This window comes from Haemorhous mexicanus, chromosome 3 (genome assembly GCF_027477595.1).
Source record: "Haemorhous mexicanus isolate bHaeMex1 chromosome 3, bHaeMex1.pri, whole genome shotgun sequence".
Classification (NCBI taxonomy): Eukaryota; Metazoa; Chordata; class Aves; order Passeriformes; family Fringillidae; genus Haemorhous; species Haemorhous mexicanus.
In genome coordinates this window covers 100,270,871-100,297,767 of record NC_082343.1, presented here as the reverse complement: position 1 = coordinate 100,297,767, position 26,897 = coordinate 100,270,871, and the positions used below count along the sequence as shown (strand labels likewise).

The window sequence follows — 26,897 nt, the reverse complement described above, 5'->3', positions numbered from 1 at the left end:
TTAAATTTTAATTAGTCTGCAAGTCTACCAGGATATCACTTGTTTAATGGCTGGCTGAGCTTAGAGGTCACCCAATCCAAGTCTCCTCTAATGGCATTTTTATCTGAGCAAAAGCTTCTACTAATAAGAACACAGCAAACATGCTGAAGTGAGACCTACACATGAATTAGAATTAGAGAAATTTGGAAAACAGGATTTTGTTTTCAGAGTGTTTCTTTTATAATGGTTATTGGACTCTGACTAGGATAATAACTTTTTATTCTCTGCCAATCAGAATACAGACTGTCATTTACATGTGCACTATCAGGCAATATGGAACCAAAAAGGAAGCTTTGACTTCAGTTGTAAAGAGGCAAGTGGCTCCAGCATGATGGATGATGATGGATCATGGTACTTTCACTTAGCATTGGAACAGACTAATGACCCTTTCTGAAAGCACAGACAACAGTACAGCAATGCAACATGACACTTCAGCTAAATGTATGTGAATCTCTTTTCTATTATTTTACCTATTACTGTAAAAAATTTAATAGCTCGGGTTGGAAAGGACCTTTGAAGCTCATCTAGTTCAACCCTCTCCAAGGGCACAGACACCTTCCACTAGAACAGGCCGCTTAAAAACCCATCCAGCCTTTGTCTTGAATGCATCCAAGGATGGGGAGCCTCTCTGGGCAAACTATTCCAGTGCCACACCAAGAATAATAATATTTTCCTTATGTCCAAGCTAAACCTACCCTCTTTTAGTTTATAATTCTTGCCCCTTGTCCTAGCACTACGTGTCCTGGTAAATTGTTCAGTGCTGTCAGCATCTTTGAGAACAATGGTTGTCACATAACAGGAGTTCTTTTTATCTCCAAAGAAACCCCATGCCCAAGAAAAGGAATCTATGCTGGAGAAAATATACTACTAGAATAAAAAAATGAGTACAGGGAGTAACATACCTGACCAGATTAACAGCTGTAACAAAATGAAAACAGTGATTTCAACTCAAGTTATCAATGTAAACTGAGAATCTGTCCAATTACTGTTAAACCTTGTCTAAAATCCCAGCAGAAATTAAAACAAATGTAAAACCTCATAAAAAATAATGCAATATAACTACTTTGATTTACTATTTTAATACTCACTAAAATTATGCAAATGGTGTTTAAGCCCAGCTAAAGCAGGTGGTGCTGAATATTTCATTTTTGAGTTTAGTAGTGATACCTTTGGACAAGTCTACCCAGGTGCTGCACAAGTTTAATTCAGATCATGCTGTTCAACCTAGAGGCCAAGTCAGAAATAGAAATACCAATTGCTTTAATTTTTTTTTCAGTTGATTGGTACACAACTAGCTGTTGTTTCAGTGTACAAGTATGGCCTGTCAAACAGAAATACACTGTAAAAATGGAGCAATTTCTGTTTCTGTATAAGCTGTAGGCTTATATCTTTTCAGGTCACCAGCAACTTTGCAGCATCCTTATGTCTGCATGTCTGGACTGCAGAAGTTTTCAAACAACCTGACTTTTGAGGACAACTGTTTGGCCCCTGTACAGTATCTCCAGATGGACAAGCATAAAAATGAGTTATTGGTTACTTAAAAATACAGGTGGGGGTATTTAAAGGGAGTGAGAATTAATTGATGGATATGGTATTAAAAAATGTAACACACTTATGGAATTGTCCCATGGCAGTGATTTGTGACAAGAAACTAGTCCAATTGCTAAGCATTAAATCTTGGAACAATAAAACCCCCCTATGAACAGATGCATATATTGTGTTCATGTATGAGTGGGAGTATCTGCATTGAATCTTTATGATACAGCTGAATGGAGAAATGTGGGCAGAGATGTGAAATACACTGGTATGACAGTGGTACTGTGATTCCAAACATCTGTGTTCTGCGGGGTGCCAAAATCAGTATATGCTGATACTGTTACATCACTGATAACTGCCTTGTGTCCTGAACCCCATTTGCTTCCACTCTGTGTGGCCCAACCCTTAGATACCTCTGCCTCAGGCTCTGCATCATTTTCCCTGGGAAATACTTCATGCTCAGTGTTTTTGCTTTACAATGGGAAAGGAGAGGAACTGAGCTGAAATCCATTGTGTTTCCACTCCAACTGGCAGTGATCCTTTCTCTACCCAGCAGAATGCCAGAGAGGAGGGAGCAGCTTTGCAGAATCCACGTGTTTTAATCTGAAAGTTTTAACAGTAACACAAAACCAAGGAAGTACAGGGAGACTATTTAGTATAGTCCCTCATTCTGTGGGAAACTGATACTGTGCAGGATTGTTTGACTCCCTCACATGCTCTTGGACATGTCCCTGTGCTACTGGGACTTGGACCAGATGGCCTCCAGCAGTTCCTCCCAACCTTAGCCATGCTGTGACTCTGAATGGTGGTTATCAAGCAGCCTCCTCTGACAGCCACAGCCACACAAAGGTGCAATATTCAGGAGTTGATGGGGACAAAATGAAGAGAGGTGGACTGAGACCTTCCTTTCCATAACACACATACTGATATTCTGTCAATAACTCCTAGTTGGTGAAATAAGCTCATGTAGCTTGCTCATTGACTACTGAAAAATTATCAAGACAAAATAAGGTTAAAATCAGTTTTTCTCATAAAAGAATCAGAGTAGATGACTGTGTATATATATATATATATATATATACACACACATGTATATTGTAGTGCACTGTAATGAGGAGTAACTGGACAGAAACAGACCTGTAGGGATGAAGCTGGCTCTAAGTCAGCACAAAGTCTTTGCAATGACAGGCCTATTAGAGATGACAGGTTCTGTAGCAATGCCACTGAATATTCATAATTGAATAGATTTTATTTCACATTTACACATTAGTGAGAGTATATACAATTTAAAAAATCAGCCTTGCTGGAAAAACTTAGTTGGAAATGATCTACCCTAACTTGAGACACTGAGTATTAAAGCTGTCGCCCTCTTTGACAGCCACAGCCTCTAGAAGTGCCTGCTTCTTCTGCATACTGCGAGAGGACTCCAGTTCATACATGGTGGTCAGGTTGAAGAGGACACTCTCGTGCAGGTAGTGTTGAGGGTCCTGCTGAACCATTCCTTCCAACTGCCGGAGGGAATCCTTCAGTTTCCCCAGGTAAAGAAGACAAACAGCAGCATTGTTGTTAGCCTAGTGAAAAATATATTGTAAACAAATTGTGTGTTTATAAATATATATATGTATGTATTTACAAGTGATGAAAAAGAAGGAAAAGAAGTCTAGCATCTGCAGTTACAACATATTTAGTGTATGCTAAGAATTACTATTCTGCATGTGTGTGCAAAACTAAAATACATTATCAGTTATACAATGCTGTCCTTTTCTTTTAATTCTCAAATTTACCCTCTGCCAGTAGGACCTGCTGATGTCTAAGAACTGAAACTCTAAAAGAAAGTCTAAAATGAAATATAAATAGTATAGGACATTAGTCTGAAAGCCGAAAGAAACAAATTTCAGAAACCACATGAGCCTCTACATGCATTTTCTTTCTTTTTTTTTTTTTTTTTTAATTACTTTGTCATATATTTAGAAGTGTTTTTCTCTCTCTCTGGCTTTCATGTCCACATAAGCAACAGGAAGATACTTTCTTATCACAATGGCATCTACAGCTGAATTCATGTAAATCCAGCAGATAGGGCAGTCTAAATAATATCATGAATGATTAAGTCAGGTTCCTACACAAAATGGGTTTTATGAGTGACTGAAAGATTCCAACAGTACAAAGTGAAAACATGTTATAACATGTTTAGCAGCAGAAACTTTCATATTTTCTAAAAGCTGAAGATAAAGGAAGAACATGGCCTTTTAGAAAAAAATATTTTTCTGTCCATTCAGGAAACATTACTGATCCTGTGTAATTTATAATACACGCTATATTACAGCCTGCAAAATAATGCAATTCATGTGTTCCTTAAACTCAGTCCCTTCAGTCTGTAGATGGCCTTGGAGCAGATTACTGGGGGTAAGCTGTCTGACTTCTCAGGAACACTTACATGACCATGCACTGAAAACTGCCAGGTGTAGGAAGCCCAAAGGTGAATAAACAGCTCTTTGATCTCAGCTTGTGACAGGAACCCAAGGCTCTGATATGCAATGTGGTAAAAATGTCATGTTTAAAATTACAATATCCTTTCAATGTCGTGTGAAATCAAGTTAATTTTATACAAGTTGGCAGCTGCTGTTTCTTTTCCTGACATGCAAGTCTATGCTAAAAACAGTGAGTGCAAAAAAAGTGCTTTTGCAAAGATCCCGTAAAAGAGTGTCTCAGAATTTCTACATGCATGCCTAAGAATTCATGCCCTTCAGACAGACTGGTTCTAAATTTCCCATCCTATTTTCCATCTTATCCTTATGTATACTGAAAACCTTTTGGCACACATGCCACATCCCATTTTTCTGTAAAGCCCTGAGCATACTCTGGGCACTAATTAAATCCATGCATGAAGTATTACGAGAATAATTTAGGTGTTCATTATATATGTAGCAATTTGAAGATTTACCACAGCATTTGATGAGTCGATCCTTAAAATTTCTGTGAAAAATCGATGAGCTTCTGCAAAATTATTCTGACCAAGGTGGAGAAATGCTCTAGAAAGTAAGTGACATATAAATGAGTTCTACTCAAAAACCCAAGGTAATAATACATTTTAAAAAGAATGGGAACCATTTTTTATTTTTCCTGTTAGAGATGTGAGAATTTCTGACATTTCTTCTTTACAGTGTGAAGGAGACACTGATTTACAGACAAATAGAATGACAACTTGGATTGCTCAGCTATATTTTTTGCCTACGAAAGCAACAGTCTTCATTGTGTTTTATTAATTTAAATGCAGACACTGTCTTCCCAGAATTATTTCTCTTCATGAAATCAGCCATATAATTTTCAGGGCACATTTGAATAGTATCTCCTAAATATATTAAGCCAATGTGCTAACCATTGCAAAGTGAGTCCCCCATCACACAGCTCGATTTACTACAGTGTATTCAAGCATCCTTTGAAGCTACCGGGTGGTACTTTCCTGGCAGATCTAATTGTAGGATAACTGCCCAAAATAACCTCTTCTAAAAGGTATTTATGTAAATGTATATTGAAAAAACACAGTGAAAATATGCAGTGCCTGAAAGAATGACAAAAAACTTTTGTAAAATCAACTGAAAGATTGCAGTTTCAATGGAGGATGATACAACTGTGCCAAGTTATAGACATCTCCTGTGTCTGTGTGCCATTCAGTCTCACCTATGACAGATGAAGTCCCATAGAAGAGAAAAAGAACAGGATTGTCTCAAGGGTAGTTTAATGATCACCTTGCATACTTTTAGAACTACATTTTAAAAAGTTTTATTTAGCTATTAAATTACCTACCTGTTCATTAAAACCATAATTTGGCTCTGTAGTCCATCCAATTTGTGAGTCACTTTCTCAACATCTTGAAAATATTTTTCTGCAGTTTTTATGTCTCCAATCTAGACAGAAAAGTCATAAGTGAGTTAGCACAATAAGAAGAAAAGAGCTACATCCTGATTATATCTTATAAGGACCAAGAACATACACAACATATCAAAGTACATTATCAAGCTCTTTACACCAAGGTGACTGGGTAACACCTGTGACCAAGCAATGTATTTGTAGAGCCACGTTAAGGTCATGAAAAGCACCCAAAAAACATGTGCAGCTTGCTCAGAGCAGTTTCTCAGCTGGGGGCTGTGGACTGTAGGGCAGGGAGGCCCCATATCCTCATTTAGCTCCTTGGTTGTAACTAACTCCACAGTTCAAAACAGTAGCTGAAAATGAGGAAAGGTCAGTTACTTCCAATGAAATGGGGTGCTAGTCCACAGGAAGGGAAGACAGACACCAGTGGCCTCATAGTTAGCACAGGACCCACACCTGGTTCATCCACAGCCTCTGGGTCATAGCCAGGAGCCATAGGATGACTTCAGTGCATCACACCACACGTCAGAAAACAACTCCAGTACAATGGACCACTGAGGATATTGGGAAGATGGTCCATTTACAGATTAAAAAAACACCAAAGAGTGAGATGAGCAGGATGAAGGAATGAGAGATATGAAAACTGGCATAAAGAAGTACAGATTTTAATGGGGGAAGAGATTTCTAAAAAGGAAGGGGTATTTCACCTAAAGGTATGTCACATACATTGCTCTTTGAGATGAAAAAAAGTACTTGAAGAAGGCCACTTATTTGGAAAATAAGTTACCAGCATGTTTTTCAGGTTGGAGATGGAAGAAGACAAAAACTTACAACTGGGTAAAATAAATCTATCAAAATCTATCAAAAGGAGTAAAATTAAACTAGTTCAGAAGCATAAAGCCATGGAAACTAGGCAGTCCTCAGGTGGGGAGATTCAAAGGGGCCCTCAAGAGACCACCCATTTTTTAAAGAACACTGTGAAAAATGTCTGTGACAAATGTGCTGAAGTCTCCTTAATGCTCTCAGATGGTGGATATTACAAATCTGAGTCTTACTAAGAAACTTAATCCAGAATTCTTAAATTGCCCTAGCATTAGAAAATACCTTCTATCTTAATGCACTTTTAACCTCAGCTTTTTGTCCTGTCCATAGGGGTAGGGGAGAATGTATGACTCCTCTTTTTTTACAGTCTTATGCACACTTGAAAACTTTTTATTCCCCATTCTAGAATGAAAACCAATTTTCAGACAAAGCAGTGTTTACCTCTTTCTCATAGATAATGCTCTCTGGATTCTCTGAACTCTCTCCTGTTACTTCACATCCTCCCTGAGTGCCCACATAAGAAGTCTCCATAATCCAACTGATCTCTCACCAGCAGTGAGAAGCAGGAATCACTTTATGTTTCACATGTGAATGTAAATTTCACTTTAATGCCAAGTATCTGGAAGTCCAATTTGTTTACCCTTGTGTAGTTTTCTTACTCTCAGCCTATTTCCTTTCTACAGGAAACAGGCTTGCTGTTGCTTCTCATTTTGTATTTTTATATTATTCCCAGTCTTTGGTAGCATTTTGCCTTTGCTGTTTGAATCACAGCCAGTTTAACATTTCAGCTTCTCAACTTGTCAAGATTATTTTGCATTCTTATCCTGCCCTTCATAGTCTGTACCACTCCCAGCTTGGCATCATCTGTACATTTTACAAGCATGCTTCGTATTTCATCGTACAAGTACTACCCGACCCAAAAATACAAACACTACAAACCCTGAAGAGATTCTTGTGGAAAAGATCATCTTGCAAGTCCTTCTAGTCATCAGCAAATGACTTTCCAACTGCACTTTTCAGAGACAGCAAACATCCATCCATCTGAAGACTTCATCTACATTTCTTCCCAATTTTCTTATGGGAATATCCCAGTGGCAGTACCCACTACTAACACCACTAATGCAACAGATACTGCATCACCTCTAACCACAAGACTTATTCCATGTCAACAGAAGGAAATTATTCTTCTTTACGTTTAGGAGATGATCCAATTGAACACTGCAGTCAAAGATGTAGTGTCAATTGCTGTCCATCTACCAAGCATTTCTAGAATACTCATTAATAGTCTTTTCTAATGAAACAGATGCATTTATCCCAGACGTTATGTAGCTGGACTCAAAACAACTATTATTCATTCTAAAACCATACGTTCACTTGTAATGACAAAGGATACAATTTCTCTCTATAAATTTCACTAAAGATGTAAATCACCAAGAAAATAATTAAATTTAACTAGAGGATAATGCTGGCAAAGTGTAAATGATTCTATCCTCCAGTATTTTTAGCCTGGGAATCCCTTAATCATGAGAACAATCAATTTCAAAAGCAAGTTACCAGTCTGCTCTCCTGGGAGCTTGATGAGTCCAAATCTAGTATGCTTTGATACTAATTATACATTATTTATGATCATGAAAAGTTCTGATTTCTTAGCAGGATCTCGTATCTTCTCAGCAAACATGCTGAACTCTTAAATCTCATTTTTCCCACAGAGGGGAAACAGTTTACTTTTTAAAATTTTTTGGTGGGAAGGATAATTTAAAAGAAATAACCAGTTTTAATTAGTCATTAAAGTAATTTAACCAATTTAGGTGGTCTTTATCACTTATTCACTTATCTATCATTTTATCACTTATTTAACTCAGAAAGTATGACTTCAGAATCTAATAATAATTAGCACATCAAATAAAAATGAAGATTCTACTGTTAACCTCAAATAATCATATTCCCTAACAAAGAGCCTCCAATATACTATGTGCTTAACTTTGCTGTTTGTCTGGAAACCAAAATTATTTTTCTTCTACAATTTTTTTATTGCTTTTGGCTCAGTTTTGCAGCAATTTATTGCAGAGGGTAAGGTCAGGTAGCTTTTGAAATTTTTTTTAATGTACTTATTCAAATGGAAATTTTGGATAGGTCAGCCAGTGAGGGCTACACAATGTAATCCTGGAGACTAAAATGTATTCACTGTTTCTCTAATTCATTCATTGTATCTGCTTTACAGGTCAGGTGACTGCTGAGAGAATTACAGTCTTTATAAAATTTCTCTGTGATAAACTCTGTCTTTTCCTCCATTCTTCATTTCTATAATTCTCATCTCCCACTTTTTAAGGCAACAGCCAAAGGTTGTACATCAGATCTAGACCTCCTTATATTCCACTTACATGTGAAGATAAAAGAGGACATGACGCCTTAGACTAGTTAGCTCAATTTAATTAAGAAAAAAGAAATCAAAATAAAAGAAAGAAAGTTTTACATGTTAAAAAAGGTTGCAACTTTTTTCTGCTAAACTCCTGAATTAAACTTTATTCCACTTTATTGCTTTGTTTTATGTGTGTGATGTCTACTGTCAAACAGCGTCTGTGACTCATAAGCAGCTGGAATCTGGCTGCCTTACACCTCTCTAGGTAAATCTTCAAAGTCAGCAGCAGAGTCTGAGGTTATTTGGGAATTGCTACTTGTTTTTGAAAAGTTGTGACATTTGAATATGGGAAAGCTGCTTTTCTATTTTACCTGCAAGACATTTTATTTTTCTTTCCAGCGAGTGCCTTGTCAACAGTGCACACTTACCACAGAGTGATCTTACCAAAATGATGAGATGCCCAGGACTGCAACACATTTATCTTTCTTTAATTCAAATGGCTTGGTTTTGATTAACTGGACACTGTCTATTTCTCTTAATATATCAAACTCTTGCATCTGTTGCACTAGTACCCCCCAGACAGAGCTGAAAATTTTGTGACAGGAAAAGACAAGCCAAGCAATATAACCTTATCTCCTTAAGGTGCTAGAAGAAAGGAAAATATTTGCATTTAGAAACTATTCTTTTTAACTTCTATCTAGGTCACGTGAAAATATCAGGGACTCCTCATAACCCCTTTTGCTATGTCCAGATCTGACAGGAATGGGAGGCCTGTGGTCACAGCATTGATTTCAAATCATTCTGTAAGGAGATGCTTTCCTCATGGGAGTGAAAATTTCTCCAGAGAAAATGGAATGACAAACAGACTTTGGGTGTGACATCAGGGTAGACACTCTTGTCAGAAAGGCAGTGTCAGTAACATACCCAGTCATTTTCACAGAAAGACCAGAACTATTAACAACTTGTATCTCCTTTAATATTTTGCATATTTACAGTACCATTCTTTAATACACACAATTATTATGTTCCCTATTTAGGCAGTAATTAATGCACATAGCCAATATCATAAAATTGCTCCATAGTGATGGAGATCCACTTTAAACTAGAGACTTTTAAAGGCAGACATGTCTAACACATTGTGAAACCATGCTCCTGCTGAGAACTGAAAATCCATAATTGAATTTGAATGACATTCTACAATTTCAAGCAAGCAATGTTAATAATTATCTATTAAGAGTAAATTACTCAATTTCAATGCAATTTTATTACAGGAATGTCACAAATAAGACCATTTGTAAATACCTGATAATCCAAAATTAGATTTTTCATTAATAATAAAAGTAAGTAGATAAAAGAGGAAAAGTTTGAATTATTAGTATCAGAAATATGAAAGAACTGCAAAGAACTTGTGAGATACTAAAAATTTAAAAAATCAGATAGCTATTTAGATGCATCATTTTATGAAAAATAAAAAGACATCTATTTTTATTTGCCATTAAATACAGGTACATGGACATTTATTACACTTTTCTGTATACTGTTTTTTTCTTTTAAGGTGCCCTCCCCTGTCTTCTCAGGAATATGACTGGGACAAAAGAAGGACACTCCTGATTTTTTCTAGATGAAGATGGCAGTTATACAGTGGGACTGAGAGTTGCATACAGTCTGAAGTAGTGAGACATGAGATTTCTAGTGAAATTTCATCTCACTGATGTCAATGGGAGCTTTATCCTTAGTTTTAGGGAAAACAGAATGTCACTTTTTGAATAAAATACTAGCATAACTTTCTACAGCATGTTGTTTGCTAATGCACTTTACATACTATAGGTGCTTCATATTTCCTAATTGTATCTAATATGACATGGCAGAAGGGTTTTTGTTTCGAGCACTACCTCTACAATTTGACATGTGCCCTACAAAACAGCTACAGTTTTAAATGCAATGATTTTTCTCTATGTAGCTATCAACAGCAGTATTACCTAGCAAATTTAGAATAAAATGCATACCTGAAGGAAAATCCTTCCAATTCCACTCAGCAACTGAGGCTCTTGCTGTGGGTAATATTTGATGACAGAGTGGTAAGCATCTACAGCCAGCACATAGTCCTAAGGGTAGAAAGCATACAATCAGGTATTTAACCTCAGAATACTTCAGCCTTTGTGTCACCTTCTTCATAAAGACATATTTCAACAGAATTAAAGTATTTGCAACTTGTCAGTGGGACAGAATTTCTATCAATCACTGTAGGCACTAGTGGCTGAGTACATTGGTCTTTTCAAAGTTATACTGGAACTGCATACACAGGGGATCTTTTTTTTTTTTTTTTTAAGAGGATCATATTCTTTCTGTAGCTAAATGCCACAAACTAAAACTCTGAACATTTACTCTTCATCCTAGATTATGATTTAGGATGAAAGTCAAGCACCTTCGGTGTGACTGGGGATATACATAACTGAGAAGTGTCTAATGTTCCAAATATGTGCATCATTTACATTGTTTAACAAACTATATTCCAAAGCTTTGTGAAGTGCCTGTGCACATGCTCTTGTGAAAAACATCACATGACAGAAACTGCAGTTCCTGCACATCTTCAGATGACAAACTAGCACTACTACCAAGGGGAACAGGACATTTTCCCTTCCTCCACCCAAACTGTTGGGTTTTTTACTGCATAAGGGAAACAAGACATTTTCCCTTCCTGCACTTGAACTGGGTTTCTTACTGCATAAAAGCAGGTAATCTAGATAGAAAAAGTATTTGGGCTAAAACTAAGTGAGGGGAGGACTGGTTCTGATCTCCAGAAAGCTTTGCAAGGGACATCACATCAGCACAAAGGCCATGCTGGCAGGGGGCACCGTTGAGATATGCCGTTCAAGATGGAATGCCAGCGTAGCCTCCAGCTAAGGACCACTGATGGAAGATTACACAAATGGCTCCCCTTTCCCAGTGGAAAGAAATTCCCATGTGACTGGTTCCTGCACTTCAGCTGTTTCATGGTTGAACTGCAGTAATTCAAGGACCTCGACAGGACATGATTTTCAGAGCCTGGCCACAAGGCTTGGCAGGCAGAGGTGAGTGGCACTGCCCATGCTCTGTGTTGACAATGGCTGTGGCTGTAGGAATGTACACTGGCCTGGGGCTGTACCAGCCTCAGCTGCTGCAGCTTGGAGAAACGTGAACAGAGGCAGAGAGCACCTGCCTTTGCTTAGAAAGGCCGAGTGAAGGCTGAGGACTCTCTGTGCTGTAACACTTTAGTGCTTCCCAACAGTCCTGCCCTTCAACTTAGTACAAGAATTGTGGTGGGCATTAGAAAGCAAAGGACAACAGAGAATAATCTTAAAAAACTACACAGACATCTTGGGGTACTCTCTGCCCTACCATTAGTCTTAGTTAAATTATAGTACTCATTTAACTTGTCCCTAATGTTATCACAGCTACTGGGAAAGGCTGTTTTTCTTCATCTCCTGCTTGGTTTGAAGAAGCAATGTTCCCCCTATGTAATGAATTTTTTTTCCTGAGGGTGTACTTAAAAGGAATACACCCTGTATCCAGTTCTGAAGTCCTCAGCACAGGAAACACATGAACGTATTGAAGCAGGTCCAGGGCAGGGCAACAAAAATGGTCAGTGGGCTGGAACATTTCTCAGGAAGGAATAGTGGGAGAGTTGGGGTTGTTCAGCCTGGAGAAAAAAAGGCTCTGGGGAGACTCCTTACAGCCTTTCAGTACCTGAAATGGGCTTATATATCAGGGCCTGTTGTGATAGGACAAGGGGTAATGGTTTTAAACTAAAAGAGGGTTGATTTAGACTAGGTAATAGGAATGAATTTTTTACAATGAGGGCAGTGAAACACTAGAAGGAATTACCCAGAAATATGGAGCATGCTCCATCCCTGGAAGCATTCCAGGTCAGATTGGTTGGTGCTCTCAGTAACTCAATCCAGTTCAAGAGGTCCCAGCACATGGCAGGGATTGGTTGTAGTAGATGACCTTCAAAGGTCTGTTCTGACCCAAACCATTCTATTTGAAACGTACTGTTTCATACAAACAAAAAGTCAAGATAAGTCTTTGGAGTCTGATCTGTATATGAGAGAAATTACATGTCCTGTAACAGCAGGAGATGAGTTAGCCCAGGAAAGGCCTCTGAAGGACCTTTCTTTTGCAAACAACTTGTATACTGTATAATGATTAATTCTGAACAATTAATTATTAACATTTAGAGTTTATTACAATTCTAATGTGCCATGAAAAGTTCACACTTATTACTGGTAATAAAAAGAGTTCAGAGGAAAACCAACATGCCACATACAGAAGTATATTTATTTAAATGCTGCTGTATTTATCATTCAAACTCAAATGAGATGAAATTAAAGCAACCATAATTTTTCACAAATTTGTGATTTAGGAAAACTTCAATTTTCATTGTAATGGCTCTCAGTAAAGGACTTGATCATGGAGTACAACTGTGTTAGGCACTTGTAATAAACTTGGAATAGGGACCCCTTGATCTAGCTCTTTAGAGGAATCCCAGTGATGACTGTAGTACCTATTAATTCTTCCAAGAGTGTAATCTACTAAATCTGAAGGATTGTCTATGACTGTGATTTTTATCCCTTCAAGCATAAAATGTGGTCACTAGAGAAATAATTTTCTTGTATCAAATTCTGTGGTCTAAAGCTGCCCCTCACCCAGTGCTCACTCCTGTGCATACTCTAAGGCTCTGGCTACACAACAAAGATGCACAGCACAACCATGAGGAACTGGGGCTCTGCAATCAGAACCCCAACTGATGCAGAAACAAGCCCTATGAGCCCAAGTCCAATGAGCCCAAGACCATGCAGCAAGTTGATAGAAAAGTGCTTCTGCAAGCTTAGTTTACAGCTTAGCATGAACTGACGGCAGAAAAGCCTCAGCCACAAGAAGCTGCCTGAGTGGGCAGTGTTTGCACCATCACAGCAGCACAGGCTCCCTCGTGTACATAGCAGCCAGCCTTGGTAGGAACAAGCAGCCAAGTCTTAGAGGCCCATGCTGCAGTGGCTTCATGGATTTGGCCTAGATAGGCAAAGAAACCCTCCTTTTCTGCACTCCTCATCCTTATCTCCAACACCATATGCATTACAAGTACATAAACACTGGCAGCTCCTGAAAAGTGAGACTAGAGGTAAACATTAAGAGTCTATGAACTCTGTGGTGGTCACTGCCCCCTCTTTCCATACAACAGCACAGCACCTCACATCTGTGCTTACCCACCCCACGCCTTGCAGTAGATGTCACAAGAATAGGATCCATTTCTTCCAGGAGATGACAAGAGACTAAATTATGTAGGTCCAAAGGCACAAACAAGGATGGCTTCAGGATGAAACTGTGAAACATCATCATATCTAGGCTCACTTCTAAATACAACCTCATTCTGTGGTCACCTGTGGATCCCTCAGTGAGTTTAATGTGCATTTATTATTCTCCCCACACTATGATGAAAACATTAGGAGATTTCTTGAATATCCTACATGTGATACAGAATAATACTATTCTGTGGTGAGTTTTGGAGGCTTCTTATCTGACAGTTCCTTCTGATAGATCACATTGTAAAATAGATGATATTTGGTCTCACTTACTAAAGACTGTTCCCATTCACAGTTTTGCTAATGTGACATAATACAACAAAGATTGTCTGATGGAATGATAAATACACACTGCCTCTGAGAAGTGAAGTCTTGACTGATACAAGGTGTGGTTGTGAGGAGTAAAACATATTAAGTATTGTCAGTAAAAACCCCAATGACTACAGCTTGTGATCTTAAGACTTAGAGATGGGGCTGACATATTGTCATGGTCTTTAATTTAAAATGATTAAGAGCCTTCCAGTTTTCCACACCTTTGTAAAAAAATCCCAAAAAGGTCTGAAGTTACACTATTCAGGATATGAATGAGAACTGGCCTATTGTTTTATAACTCAATATCTCTTTTATCATGGAAATTTGGGGCTAACATTACATATACTAGTAAACAGTATAAAATAGTAAATAGTATATATTACTATTATTATATTATTATAAAATATAATAGTTATAATAATAGAAAATGGTATAAAATAGTTCTAGCAAGCCACTGGACCAACTTGCTGGAGTATGTTTTTTCTAATGCACCACAGTATAACTGTACTTCCCTTCATGGCTACTGCATTACACATTTTCATATTTCCCTCATCACCACCCTTAAGTACTTTATTAGAAATTAGCATAAATGACCATGATGTGTAGAATGCTGAGAGTAAGTTCAAGAAACCTTAGACTAAAAATCTTAGTTACAAGGAGTTCATAAATACTTTGTTTTGGGGAGAGAGGACAGGGATAACTTATCCTTCCTCTCTATCTAGTGCAGTTGTGGAAGGGTTATGAAAGCAGAGATTCACAGCGCTATGAATCCAGAGAGCTGTACTGCAGCACTCAGGCAAAAGACAGTCATTCTCCTTTAAATCATCCAGGAACCAAAGTCCTTAGGCATCATTCCCTTGTGTCACTAGCACAAGCTGTTACCTCCTTCTTGGTACCATTTTAATTGTATTGTACTCGGATCAAAATCAATTCTAATGCTTTTCTTTTATGAAGGGCAAGTTCTACAAAAGCTAACACAACACTAAAGAAAACTAAAAAGCGCAAAATGTACCTTTAATTAGAGTGCATTTATAGTATATATGGAAAATACTCAAGTGTTTATTCCTTAGAGAGAGCAAAGTCTAGTAAGATAATGTCAAAAGCATTTTTACCTCAGATGAAGAGAACTTAAAAGTTTTTAAGACACTTCCATGGTGATTTAGTAAAGTGACAAGCATTTTGCAGATAGACTTTTGAAATTAAACAATGCACGTCATCAGCTGTACGTTAAATTAATTTTCCCTCATGCTGCTATATTCAGGACATGCTTCCATAGTGACATAAGCCCACAGTTCTTGTAAATGGAAGTCTACAGTGAGAGGTTATATGGTCTCCCCTTCTCCTCCTGCTGTATTTCCACATCTTTCCTGAAGTTTCCCCTTATTCACAGGAAACAGGAATGCTGTTTGATAACAGTTGATACAACTGGGATTCACCATTTCTTTGTCATTTGGTTAAGTCCAACAGTGGTGCACAGAAAGAAGATAGAACCCATTTAAGAAAGGGAGATGAACAGGAAAGAAAGACACTGCTTTGAACTACTACCAAACTGTCACTGGTCACATGGATAAAGGGACACAGCAGGCAGAGCTCAGTACCTAGGAAAGATATTCCCAGGGTGTAAGAGACATGACTCATTTCCTGTGTCTGGGTGAACCACTTTGACTTCACTCTCTACCCCAAAATAAAGTAACCCTCCATCTCAAAATTTAAGGAGATGTTTAACTATGAAACAAATGAGGCATATTTAAAAAGGCAAAGATCATTGCACTACATAAACAGAATTCTTTGATTCAGGTAAGTAATGCAGAAAAGCTATGACATGAAATAAACCTAATTAAGATTTGAGGATAATGAATTTAGATTTAAATAGTTATAGGGCCAACATCTAATCAAAGTGGATTTTTTTTAATTTTCAAGTGTCAATCCTGACAAGATTGTTCCTTGTTAAATACTACTGTAGTTTTTTTGGCAAAATAAAGAGGTCAGTAAAAGTAAGACAGTATGTTTGGGTTTTTTTCATACCAAAATAAGACAGTTTTACTTTAATAAAAATTTATTATAAACATCATCATCATCATCAACTACTTGCCCAAGGTATTCCATCACCTAACAGCTCCTGGGGATCAAGCACAGTGTTGCAATATTGTAAATGGTCACTAGATGGCAACAGATGGTGCTGACTTGGAGAACGAAATAGTTTTTTCTTAAATTACACACACTTGAAACACGAATAAAAACAAATGCAGTTCTTAATGTATATGTACAACAGCAAAAAAGGGTAGAACCGTGCTAAATGAATATAACTGTTAATGGGAGAACTTACAAAAGTGTGTTTAAAACTAATCTGAATGGATTCATGCTGAATACTCTGGAAGGTGGAGAAGACTACAGGACTGCTGCATGTTAGAAGGGTCTGGGGATATTCCTGAAAACTGAAAGACTCACAGGTACTCTACAGCCAATTCACTGAAATGCAAATTTCAGATGCAAGTAATTATGCACTAACATGCACTTGTGGGTAATTTGAAAGTTATTGTGAACCATAAATTTCTAATTTAACAGCTGTGAGATAGGCCCTAAATACAACTGATCTTAAGAAGTACCTAAGCTGCCGTATTTCTGAAATATCATTTCCAAAAAGATGGTAATTGGTATTCACAAATATATTTCTGTTTCTCAAAGGAAATAGCACTAACAAGATCAAACCAGAGGAAGGTGAGAACTGGGCGTACATGTAGATTTGTGTGTACGTATGAAAAACATGTGAGTAAAAAAGAACTCACAGCAAAAAGTAAAGTTCTTGAAAATATATATGCCAGTATTTTTTATTTATACATTCTACTTTGTTTGGGATAGCAGCTCATGCTTTTCTTCACTTGTTTACTGAAAAAGAGAATGATTTAAAAAATGAGCCTATGTCATGTACCTAGTTCAAAAGACAAATTGTTTTAATGAAAAATTATTTCTATGCAAGACAGAAATGTTCTTATTACAACATAATCAAGAAAATAAATTGTTTCCCCTAATTCCCACAAGAAGAACATTCCATTTCAAGTAAAGCTGTATAGATGGCTCTTGTATTAAAAAAAAAAAAAAAAAAAAAAGAACAAACCATACTTTTTTGAGGTATTGTAATATTAAGAATGGAGCCTTGTTTGGGAAGTAGCTCAGTAAACATCAGAGGATCAGGTCTGGCATGACCTTGGGTAATCGAAGTGCAGGGAGCCAAGAGTGCAAATCTTGGCCTGTGAAGATTCCACTGCTGACATGCCTGCTCCAAGGCTGTTGCTGCTAAGTGATTTGTAGAGCACAGTCAGGCTCAGGGTAAGAACAGTTTGCTGCAAGAATGGTGACACCCCTGTTTTCCTGACCACAACAGGATCGGCAGAAGTAGTTTTATTTCTGCTTCCAGAATACAAGGAGAAGTTAAGAGTGTTGCACCAAATGGAGTACAACTGGTAGAAAAATGTAAGGAGGAATCAAGGCAGAAAACCCCAGCAGTGACAGCTAGTCACTTCTGCTTTTACTGCTTTCTCTTCCACCCCTACCCACTAGTGAGGATTTGAACTTGAAAGAAGACATATTACAACTGAGATCACTTGACAAGGGAGGGTGTATTTAGATGTTTCAGATCTCTATCAGATACAAAAGCTACAGTGTTATTAAACCTCACAAACAGAGCAACATTCCAAGTACACAGTTTGAAAAAGGCAGAGCACATAATTGCTTTTAATTAGAGCATTTAGTTAAGTGTTTGAAAAATTCAATTTAAAAATGCAAATTCTGTATTGTTATTGCATGTTCTCTAGGATGATTTGGGGAGAAATAAGTACAGATATGTTCCCAAAGAACATTACTGCAAATAGCTACCTATTAAATAAGACATTATTAAGCCTAATTAATTCTTCACTAAGCAAAACCTTAATGTACTGTCAGGTAGTCTTCCCTTATCTCTGCACCAGTAATTCACTTGCATTTTCTCTGACATTCTATTCTGGAATATACGGTACCTCTGCAGCTCTGCCACCCACGTACCTTCATCATTAGCAGACAGTTTGCCATGGAGTACATCACCCGGCCCAGACGTGACCTCCACAGCTGAACAGAGGCTGCAAAATAAGAGCAGCTTGTGAATTTGCACAAATAAATTAGAGGTTCTTTCTTGCCATCAATTATTGGTCCTATGAATTACGATTTTGAAAGGTCTCCCTCGTTAACACCACTGGGGTTTAGCCTAGAATTTTTAATCCTCAGCCCTGCTGCAGCATCAGAGAATTCTGCATCTCTCCAAGGGAATTGCTCAAGCAGCTCTGGGTACCATACACAAGTCAACAATGCAGAGCAATAGACAGTTACTCAGCTCTCAGCTCAGGCCAAAATATTAAACACCACAATAAGCCACACATTTTCCAACATCAGAACAAAAGGTGCATAAAAGGATTCAAGTGATAATGAGCAACAGTTTAAAAACATGTAATTGACAGCATTAAATGTGATAAATTAAAAAAATCAAACATAGCTAGAATGTCATTTAAGAGCCAAAACATGCAGAGTGAGAAATGTCTGAGTCTGGGACTGTTTGTGCTTGCCTCTGGCTGAGAGATATGCTGAAAAAAATCTGCCAAGCTTGTCTGCTTTCCCTGTTCTCCTGGAGCTTGCAGGCATTTAAAGCTGCAGCAGATTTCTCCCTTTTGCTTTGCAGACAGACTCCTGATGTAATAAGAGAACAGTTCACACAGACCCTTATTTTCTCTCATGTTACGTACCACAGATCAATGCTAGAAATATTTCTCTAATCCTCAAAAATAAACATTAGGACTATTAATTTAGTACATTTGAAAAATACATGTATCTCAGTCAATCAGCTGTCAAGGTCACAGTAATGATTTGAAAGAAAGTGGGGGGAAGGGAGAAGAGGCTATTTCAATAAAATTGTGATAACTGAGACCACTCATTTGTATCATTAATGTAGTCACTCATGAAAGCATGGCAGATTACACAGATAATTCTTTCAGCACACAAAGAAATCATTACAAATAAGAAGAGCTTGGTGAAATGCCTATCACCTTCCCTAAAAAGGAAAACTCCTTCCATCCTCTTCAGCAATAAAACAAAAAAAATCTGACCCATGAATATTTGCAAATTATCTTTGTCAAAAAGAGGGTTATAATGTAGGGTCCAAGACTGAACCCAGTATTTCATCCACTGTACCTTACAATCATTAATTTCTCCTAGCTTTTGTTTTTGAAATTCCCCTGGGACCACACATCCTGAGTGATACTAATCGGTATCAGAGATGATACTGTAAACCATGAATACATACTTTATGACACATTTCCTTTTTTTTCTTTCCTTGGGGGGATCTGTAAAATCCAAACATAATTAAATAACTGCCCTTCACTATTTCACTTAAGTAAATATCTCTTTTCTTTGCACGTTCTCACAGTTTGGTAACCACATTCAGTTTTTTAGGACTTAGGTGACAACAAACTAGATGTTGATTCCTACACCGAAGACATCCAGATTTCACGTTAACAATCAGACAGCACCAGCTACAGCTCTCAAAAAAGGACTGCAAAGCAGGCACACCAGATGTCTTCAGCCTGTGCTATAAACTGAACAGGAACCTGATCTGGAAATTCTGTAGCTCTGTGTGATGAGGCTTCTTAGCACTGGCAGAAAGGGGTTAAAAAACCCCTGCAAAGCAGTAAACAAAACCAAAACCCAACAGCAGACCACTGTGTTTTACTGAGATGCCTGAAACACTCTTTGCAGGTCCATGCAGCCATGCTTCCACTCTAAGCATTTGCTATTCCTTTTTTTCATCAAGGGTTCTGTACTCCACACTGCCATTCATTTCAATAGGCACTGTGAAGTTACAAAATTGGCATCTTACAGAATGTGTTACCAGGCAAGTGGTGCAATGCTAAATCTCTCTGCCTGCTGAAAATCTGGCAAATGAGGTGCTCTGTTCAAGGCTAGAGATGCACATGTTAAGTTGATTGGTGTTGCACCTTCTTACATCAGCAGCATGGAAATTACATGCTAAGCATAATCCCCATAATGAATTAGGGCTGTCTTCACATAAAGTTAATAAGGTTTGCTTCAGAAAGTCTCAAATGAAAAAAAAGCAAACCCATTATCAGCCTCCTGGAGCTCCAAATGCAGAGACAAAGCAGAGAGGGAGCAGACCTGGCTGACCTCCACAGACAACAGCAGTCAACAGCTCCTGCAAATGTCCCGTGGGCCTTCTGGCAGTCTTAAACCTAGAGGCAGCTGCACAGTAGACATGTAAAGATCGCTCCAAATTTTCTGCAGCCACGTCCCTTGATAACTGCTAGCTGCTGCTTTTCTAACTATGTCTCCTCCTGAGCCCATCTGAGCTCCGAAGCAGAGGAAAAGCAAGGAGCCAGTAACTCATGAGTGAAGCAGACTGCAGGACACAGGATTATGATACAGCTTGTAAAAAGTCCTTGTACCTTAAAGGGGGATGAACATCTTGGTTTTATAGTTGTAAAAAACAATAGATGTGGAGATAAGGATGAAAATTCTAGGAGAAAATGCTAACAGGGAAAAGTAAGTAGGAGAACAGAGGCAAAAAGAGTATTAGATACAAGGGAAAAGAACAGAAACTCATGAAGTGCTGTGTCTAACTTCAATGTAAGATTACTTCCATTTTTCCTAATTTTGACTATATGTGCAAATATCTTTATGCTATATGCAGCTCACATGTGTTCGTGTTTTTAGGATGATTCAGAAGGTGAATCAAGTCAGGTACAGCGACATAGTAAAGGAACTTTCACATCCAGTCAAATGGAAGACCAGGTAGAAAAAAAGTTCAAACAGGTCTGCACCCTTCAGACAGTTTTAAGGAATTATTTAAATTTTTTTTTTTGGTGTTAGCTCTACCCAGTCTCTTCTGTCTCAGCGTCAGACTTAAGCTTTCAATGGGCTCTGTGTGCATAGTCTCTTAGAAGGAACTTGGTAACATTCCTTAGACTGTCAGTTAAAGGTGAAAGATTTTTGTTTTCTTGGTGCATGTTTTGAACTTGCTAGGCATCACAACAGTCCATACAATTCATAGCAATGCTGAAAATGTCTCCTGTCTAATTTTCAAGTATATTCAAATGACCTCATAAGTATAAATTCCGTCAAAAAAAGCGCTTGTCCTTATCACCCTTTTTTGTGCAGTAATTTGCCCTATACTATTGAAGCAACATCACTAAGATAAGAAGGAACAGGAGAAAACATAATTGGAGATACAATCATGAAAATGATGACATAGCTCTATATAATCTAAATATTATTCTAAAGAGTGCCTTAGATATTTCAGGAGTCTAAGTACCATGCAGCTACAGTGAGACTCAGCCATCTGTGCAGCAGCACCCTAAGCCAGAGTAGCCACTGTATGGTGGTAGTTCAGTCTGAAAAAACTGACTGGATGGCAGACAAGAGGCTTGAGAGGAGTCAGTCAGCCAAGGCTTAAGATGAAACACCTATATGGCTGCAACAGCAACACACTTATATATTCATCACTAAAGGATAACAGCCATGTTGTTTCTCCTAAGTAAGAAAAAGATATGATTTATTGCACAAGTTTGATCAAGGGCAAAACTGTGAAATTAATTCCAGCAAAAAGTAGTACAAAGTGTATAATTTCAGGGGCTGAAATGATAGAGGCTGAAATGATAAAGGCTATAAGATTAGAAAACTACCGTTTTAAAACCAGTCTGGAGCAGTCTTGTGAAAACTTTTGGCACACTTAGGCAAGCAATAAAAACACACTGTCTGTGAAAAAAATGTTTAATACCTACCTTGTCTGTTCTCCTGTGTAATGTTAGTCATACTTCCGTCTTCAGCTAAGCCTTGTTCCAAATTTTCTAGTATCTGTAGTAATTTTTTTAAAGTAGCAACATGAGTTTAAACAGCACTATATATTTAATGCAAATTATCTACAATGGACAGTCTCTGTGTAAACCAATTCATGCAGGAATGCTTCACCTAGGTACAGTCCAAAATTACTGGTTATTACCATAGGTAGATCAACTGCACAAAGAAAGAAAGTGATCGTACTGTAGAAGGATATTAGAGTTCGAATTATGATACTTACAGAACATTAAATGTCAGCACATTCTGGGGTCATACACATTTTGTTAAGTAAAACAGAAAATATGCTCCACAAGAGAATGAACATTAAATGAAATGACCACTATGAAAGTCCAAACTGATTTTTTTCAGAGAAGGCCACAGCTTCCTGACTTCTTCACCCTAAGTATGGGCATTAGTTTCTTTAGTTTTATGTTTTTGTTTTTAATAAAGTATTCTACTAGGTCTTACTACAATTTCCTTCTCAAACTTTGGGGATTTTTGGTTTTTTAAATTTATCGTAGATTTTAAATCTGTAAATTGTTGAGTGAATGAAACATTTGTTGTTTTATTGGAAGAATGGAAATATATACTTAATGAAGCTGGTGTCTGAAGCACTTTTAAAGTATGCAGGCAAGGCTCCATTTGAAACACAAGTAAACTTTCCTTTTCCTAATTCCATTACAATTCTCCAAATTAATTTTCCAATTCCCTCAAATGACCCTATTTTTCTTGTTACAGATGTATAACTTTGGTTGTAGAATAATGCCTGAGATTTCCTTCAAAAAACTATTAGGGCCACTTGCTGTTTAATCAGTCACTGTGGTTACTCCATGAAAGAAATACAAGGCACTGCCTCTTCTGGGGACTGAGCATGCTTCCAAACAAAGAGCTTTTGGTTTCTGGCAGCATTAGAAGTAATTTTCTTTTCCTAAACCAATAAAGTACACTTCAAATCAACACAGGAGGTCCTCAAAAAAGAAGACTGGTAGAATTAATCTGACCTTGGAAAGCGTGTTGGTGTTTTCTACAGCCCATCAAGATAATCTGTACCTCCAGAAAGTCATCTCATACCACCAATTTTAGACTTATTAAGCTGGAAGAAATTGCCCTATGAGATACCAAGCCCTTTTCAGAGACTAGAGTGAAGTTTTGAAGTTAAGTTCATAAATTCAGCTCCAAAGAACTTAAAAGCAAGGACAGACATGCAATGAATGTAGAACATTTACCGCCTGCCAGCTGAGCCAGGCTAATTTTCCTGGTAAGAACTGTTAGGCCATGACAAATACAAAGTAATATGGTTTACTGTAAACTTTGGTCAGAGGGCTAGACTGAGCTGCCTCACCTCAGATTTTGAGAGACTATGAGCATACACCAGTAGATACTGCATCTTAGCTGTCAGGTGGCAATTTATGAGCTGGCAGTGGCACTCCTGCGAGACTGACCTCAGTCCCATTTTCAAAAGCAGTGCAGCCACCTAGAAATCACTTAGAAACTAAAGTGCCACCTTTCAGAGTTAAATACCTAGTGTATAATAAGACACCTTGTAAGAAAAAAAACCACATTCTTCTCTCCCACAAATCCAAATCACTTTATAATCTACTTTCTGTGGTCTAAAAATCCTGATCTTTCTCTTCCCCTACAAAATATCTAGTGATTTCCTCTCAGATTCAGTAAGGCCCAAAGTTCCTACTCTTTAAATGGTTAAGAACACAACAAGGAGCCTTCATCAAGACAACATGCTGTCTTGTTTAAAAAGAAAACGGATTTCTCTGAAAACATTCTCACTATCATAATCAAAAAAGGAAGAATTAGTTATTAGCATACAATTAGAGTATTACATTAACCATTCTGTGACATTACTTGGGGATAGCTAACTGTGACCTCAAGCTCAACATCATTAAAACAGAGCTTGGCAGTAATTTGAGGCTAATTGTTTTATTCCCTAGGTTTATCTCTCTTTTGCCTCTAAGTACAAAAAACATCACCTGCAGTTTTCCAGTATTTGGGTATTTCCCCATTTTCCAACAATTATTTAATAGTAACATTAATGATTCTGACAGCTTCTCGGTGTAAATTATTGCATTTAATCAATATGAAATATAAATTATTGCATTTAATCAATATGAAATATTTAGGTGGCAAACTGTTTATTCTAGCAATATCACATGACATAGCTCTAACCACCCATGTTAATACTATGAAGAAAAATGATTGAACACTTCTACCATTTAATTCATTAGTTTTACATATGACCTGTGCTTTTTCTTGATTTGAACCCTTATTGTTATGCACACAAATTAGTTTCACTGGCTAGTATGACTAGTCTTCTGTTTCATTCCCTATCTATTATTGCCTGTATACCAAAATTGCTAATATATGCATACCACCATTCAGCCTTTTTTGGTGCTTCTGGAACTGTGGCTTTTTGGATACTCAGACTGGTACAGGGTCATCACAGTTTCTATGAACTTAGCAAACAAGGTGTCAAGACAAATATCCTCTAGCCAGAAGTAACGTATGAAAATCAGAAAACTTATGTCACCTTAGCCAGTAGAAGCTTACAGTAATCAAACCTAAGAGACTAAGAAGTTCACCAATTTAGGAGTAAAACAGAAGGCCAGGAGATATGGAAGAGTGTGTATGAAAGGGCCAGGGAGGAACATAACTACTCATGAAGGAGAATGGTAGAACTACAGAAGTTGTGGCTGATGGGCAATGGCAAAAGTATTTCTGACAAGTTCTGCCAAGGTAACACTTGCAGAGGCCTTTTTAGAGTGTTAACCCACTTGCCACTGCTCCACTCACCTGGTACAAGAGCCCAACTGCTCTGGCAGGGATTAGGGTTTAAAAGTGAAATGTACTATGAAATGTGCAAATTTCCAGCTCTCCCTCAAGCATCGAGGGAAGCATACTTACAGACAAGAGGAGATTACATTTAGCCTGACAGTTGTCCTTTTCACATTTTGGTCTCCAGCTATGCATTTTTAGCATGTCTTCAGCATTATTAGCACTAAAGTGATGATGCCTATGTTTTTAAATGAAGACTTGAAAAGAACAAATTCTTTTGTGATTTAAGTTACTATTGTTACTCTTATTGCCTGGCCGTTCAAAGACTATTTATTTCAAGGCAGACTTAGAGGTGTAACAACTCATTGAGGCAGTTCATATTGGGAAGATCAGCAATAACACAGAGACTGCAACAATTTCACTGGACTCCTCTCCCAGCCTATAACACCCATTTGGCACTACAGATTATTTCTTTCCCAAATGTTGTTCATATAGAAGAAAATGCAAAATATCTAACCAGATCTTGATCAGACAATTGCAGGAATACTGGAAAAGGTAAAAAACATTATTGCACGAAAAAAAAATATATATGGAAACATATATTCAGGAAAAATTAAAGTAACATTTTTGCGCCCAACCTCCAATCCTGCTTCAAGTACCAGAGATACGTAAGTAGATGGAGGCTGTAAAGACCAAGTAACCAAAAAAACCCCCATTCCATCTTTAAATGGAATTGTTAAACTAAAGTTAACAGCTGTCTGTAGAATATATACAATGAAAAGCAATAAAGAATTTAGCAGATTAAAAGCAAGTATTGGATAGGAAAAAACCCTCACCCTTTCATTAAGAAAGAAAAACGAAATAGAAAGACAAATTTTCTTATGATCAGAATGCACTGCCATTAGCCTGGAATAACCTCCCAGGGGATGTGGCCTCAGCACCATAGGCTGGCTCATTAAAAACTACAAAACAACTTTGCATTGCAGAGAGACAGACTAGGTGAGCTAATAGGTCTTTTTTTTCTTCTAGCTTTTATGACTCCAAGATCATCTCATTTACATAATGATGATTCGTATGCCCTTCTGTAAATACAGATGACCAAAGATTATTTTTCCACTTTTTAAAACAGGGAGGTAAAACACTAGAGGCTTTTGGTTGAAAGCTCCCCAATTAATTCTGTTATAACCCAAATGGTTCCCAAGTGTCACATACAAATATTAAGACTAATGAGTGTATAGCCTTTATGTTATTTTCTTGGTTATGCCAAGGGTTTTTGTAAGTATTAGAACCATATTCTTGAACATTCCAGTTGAGATTGAGATTGTTAGACAACGAGCATTCTACACAAAAATCAGAACATATACAAACAATGTTTTTTATCAACAAGCCCCGACTTCAAATGGTTAAATTACCACCAATTTACACCTGTCTTTTAAAAACACAGTTATCTTTACAAGCTGTCCTTTTTCACACTCTTCTTTCTGCAGTTGCTCTTGAATTGCTCCAAAAACTAAGATATTTAAATGACTGCAAACAAATGAAGTAAACTGGAATGAGGTATCTAGAATAACTGATCAGAAATATTTCCAAGAAGGATGTTTTATTTGTTAGTAGCTGTCTACTGTACTTTAAAAAGAAGCATCCATCAGCACAGACAATAACTTGTCCTGGCTACCATATCCTGCCTCAGAGGAACTCTAAGAACCAACAAGATATTGTTGTCTTTCTTGCTACAAATGAACACATTAACATAGGGGAAACCTTGATACTCAACACAGGAAGGCAGAGGCAAAGAGGTGACAATCTCTGAACCAACACCAAGTGCAGAGAACAAGAGACTCCTCAGAAGAGCTTGTGGAAGATGTAGAGCCGGCTTTAAAGCAGCTTTCTCCAAAGGCACAAGGGATTACACAGAATTCGCAGTGACCCAGATCACTAGCAATTGATGGACTGAGACCATG

The 26,897-nt window shown here is 37.6% G+C and overlaps 1 protein-coding gene across 5 annotated transcripts in view; it reads right to left on the bottom strand.

Annotated features, from left to right (window-relative positions):
• Positions 1-2,805: 2,805 nt before the first annotated feature.
• TRAPPC12 (trafficking protein particle complex subunit 12) overlaps positions 2,806-26,897 on the bottom strand; it is a 50,536-nt gene continuing 26,444 nt past the window's right edge. For 2 of the 5 annotated variants that reach the window (XM_059842823.1, XM_059842824.1), the window contains exons 7-12: positions 22,095-22,167; positions 18,316-18,389; positions 10,633-10,731; positions 5,380-5,480; positions 4,517-4,604; positions 2,806-3,146 (exon numbers count right to left, since the gene is read on the bottom strand). In XM_059842823.1, coding sequence (XP_059698806.1) covers positions 2,904-3,146; positions 4,517-4,604; positions 5,380-5,480; positions 10,633-10,731; positions 18,316-18,389; positions 22,095-22,167 — 678 coding nt within the window. In that variant the 3' untranslated portion in view covers positions 2,806-2,903. The remainder of the gene's footprint in view (positions 3,147-4,516; positions 4,605-5,379; positions 5,481-10,632; positions 10,732-18,315; positions 18,390-22,094; positions 22,168-26,897) is intronic. The other 3 variants (XM_059842825.1, XM_059842826.1, XM_059842827.1) reach the window with 3 other exon arrangements.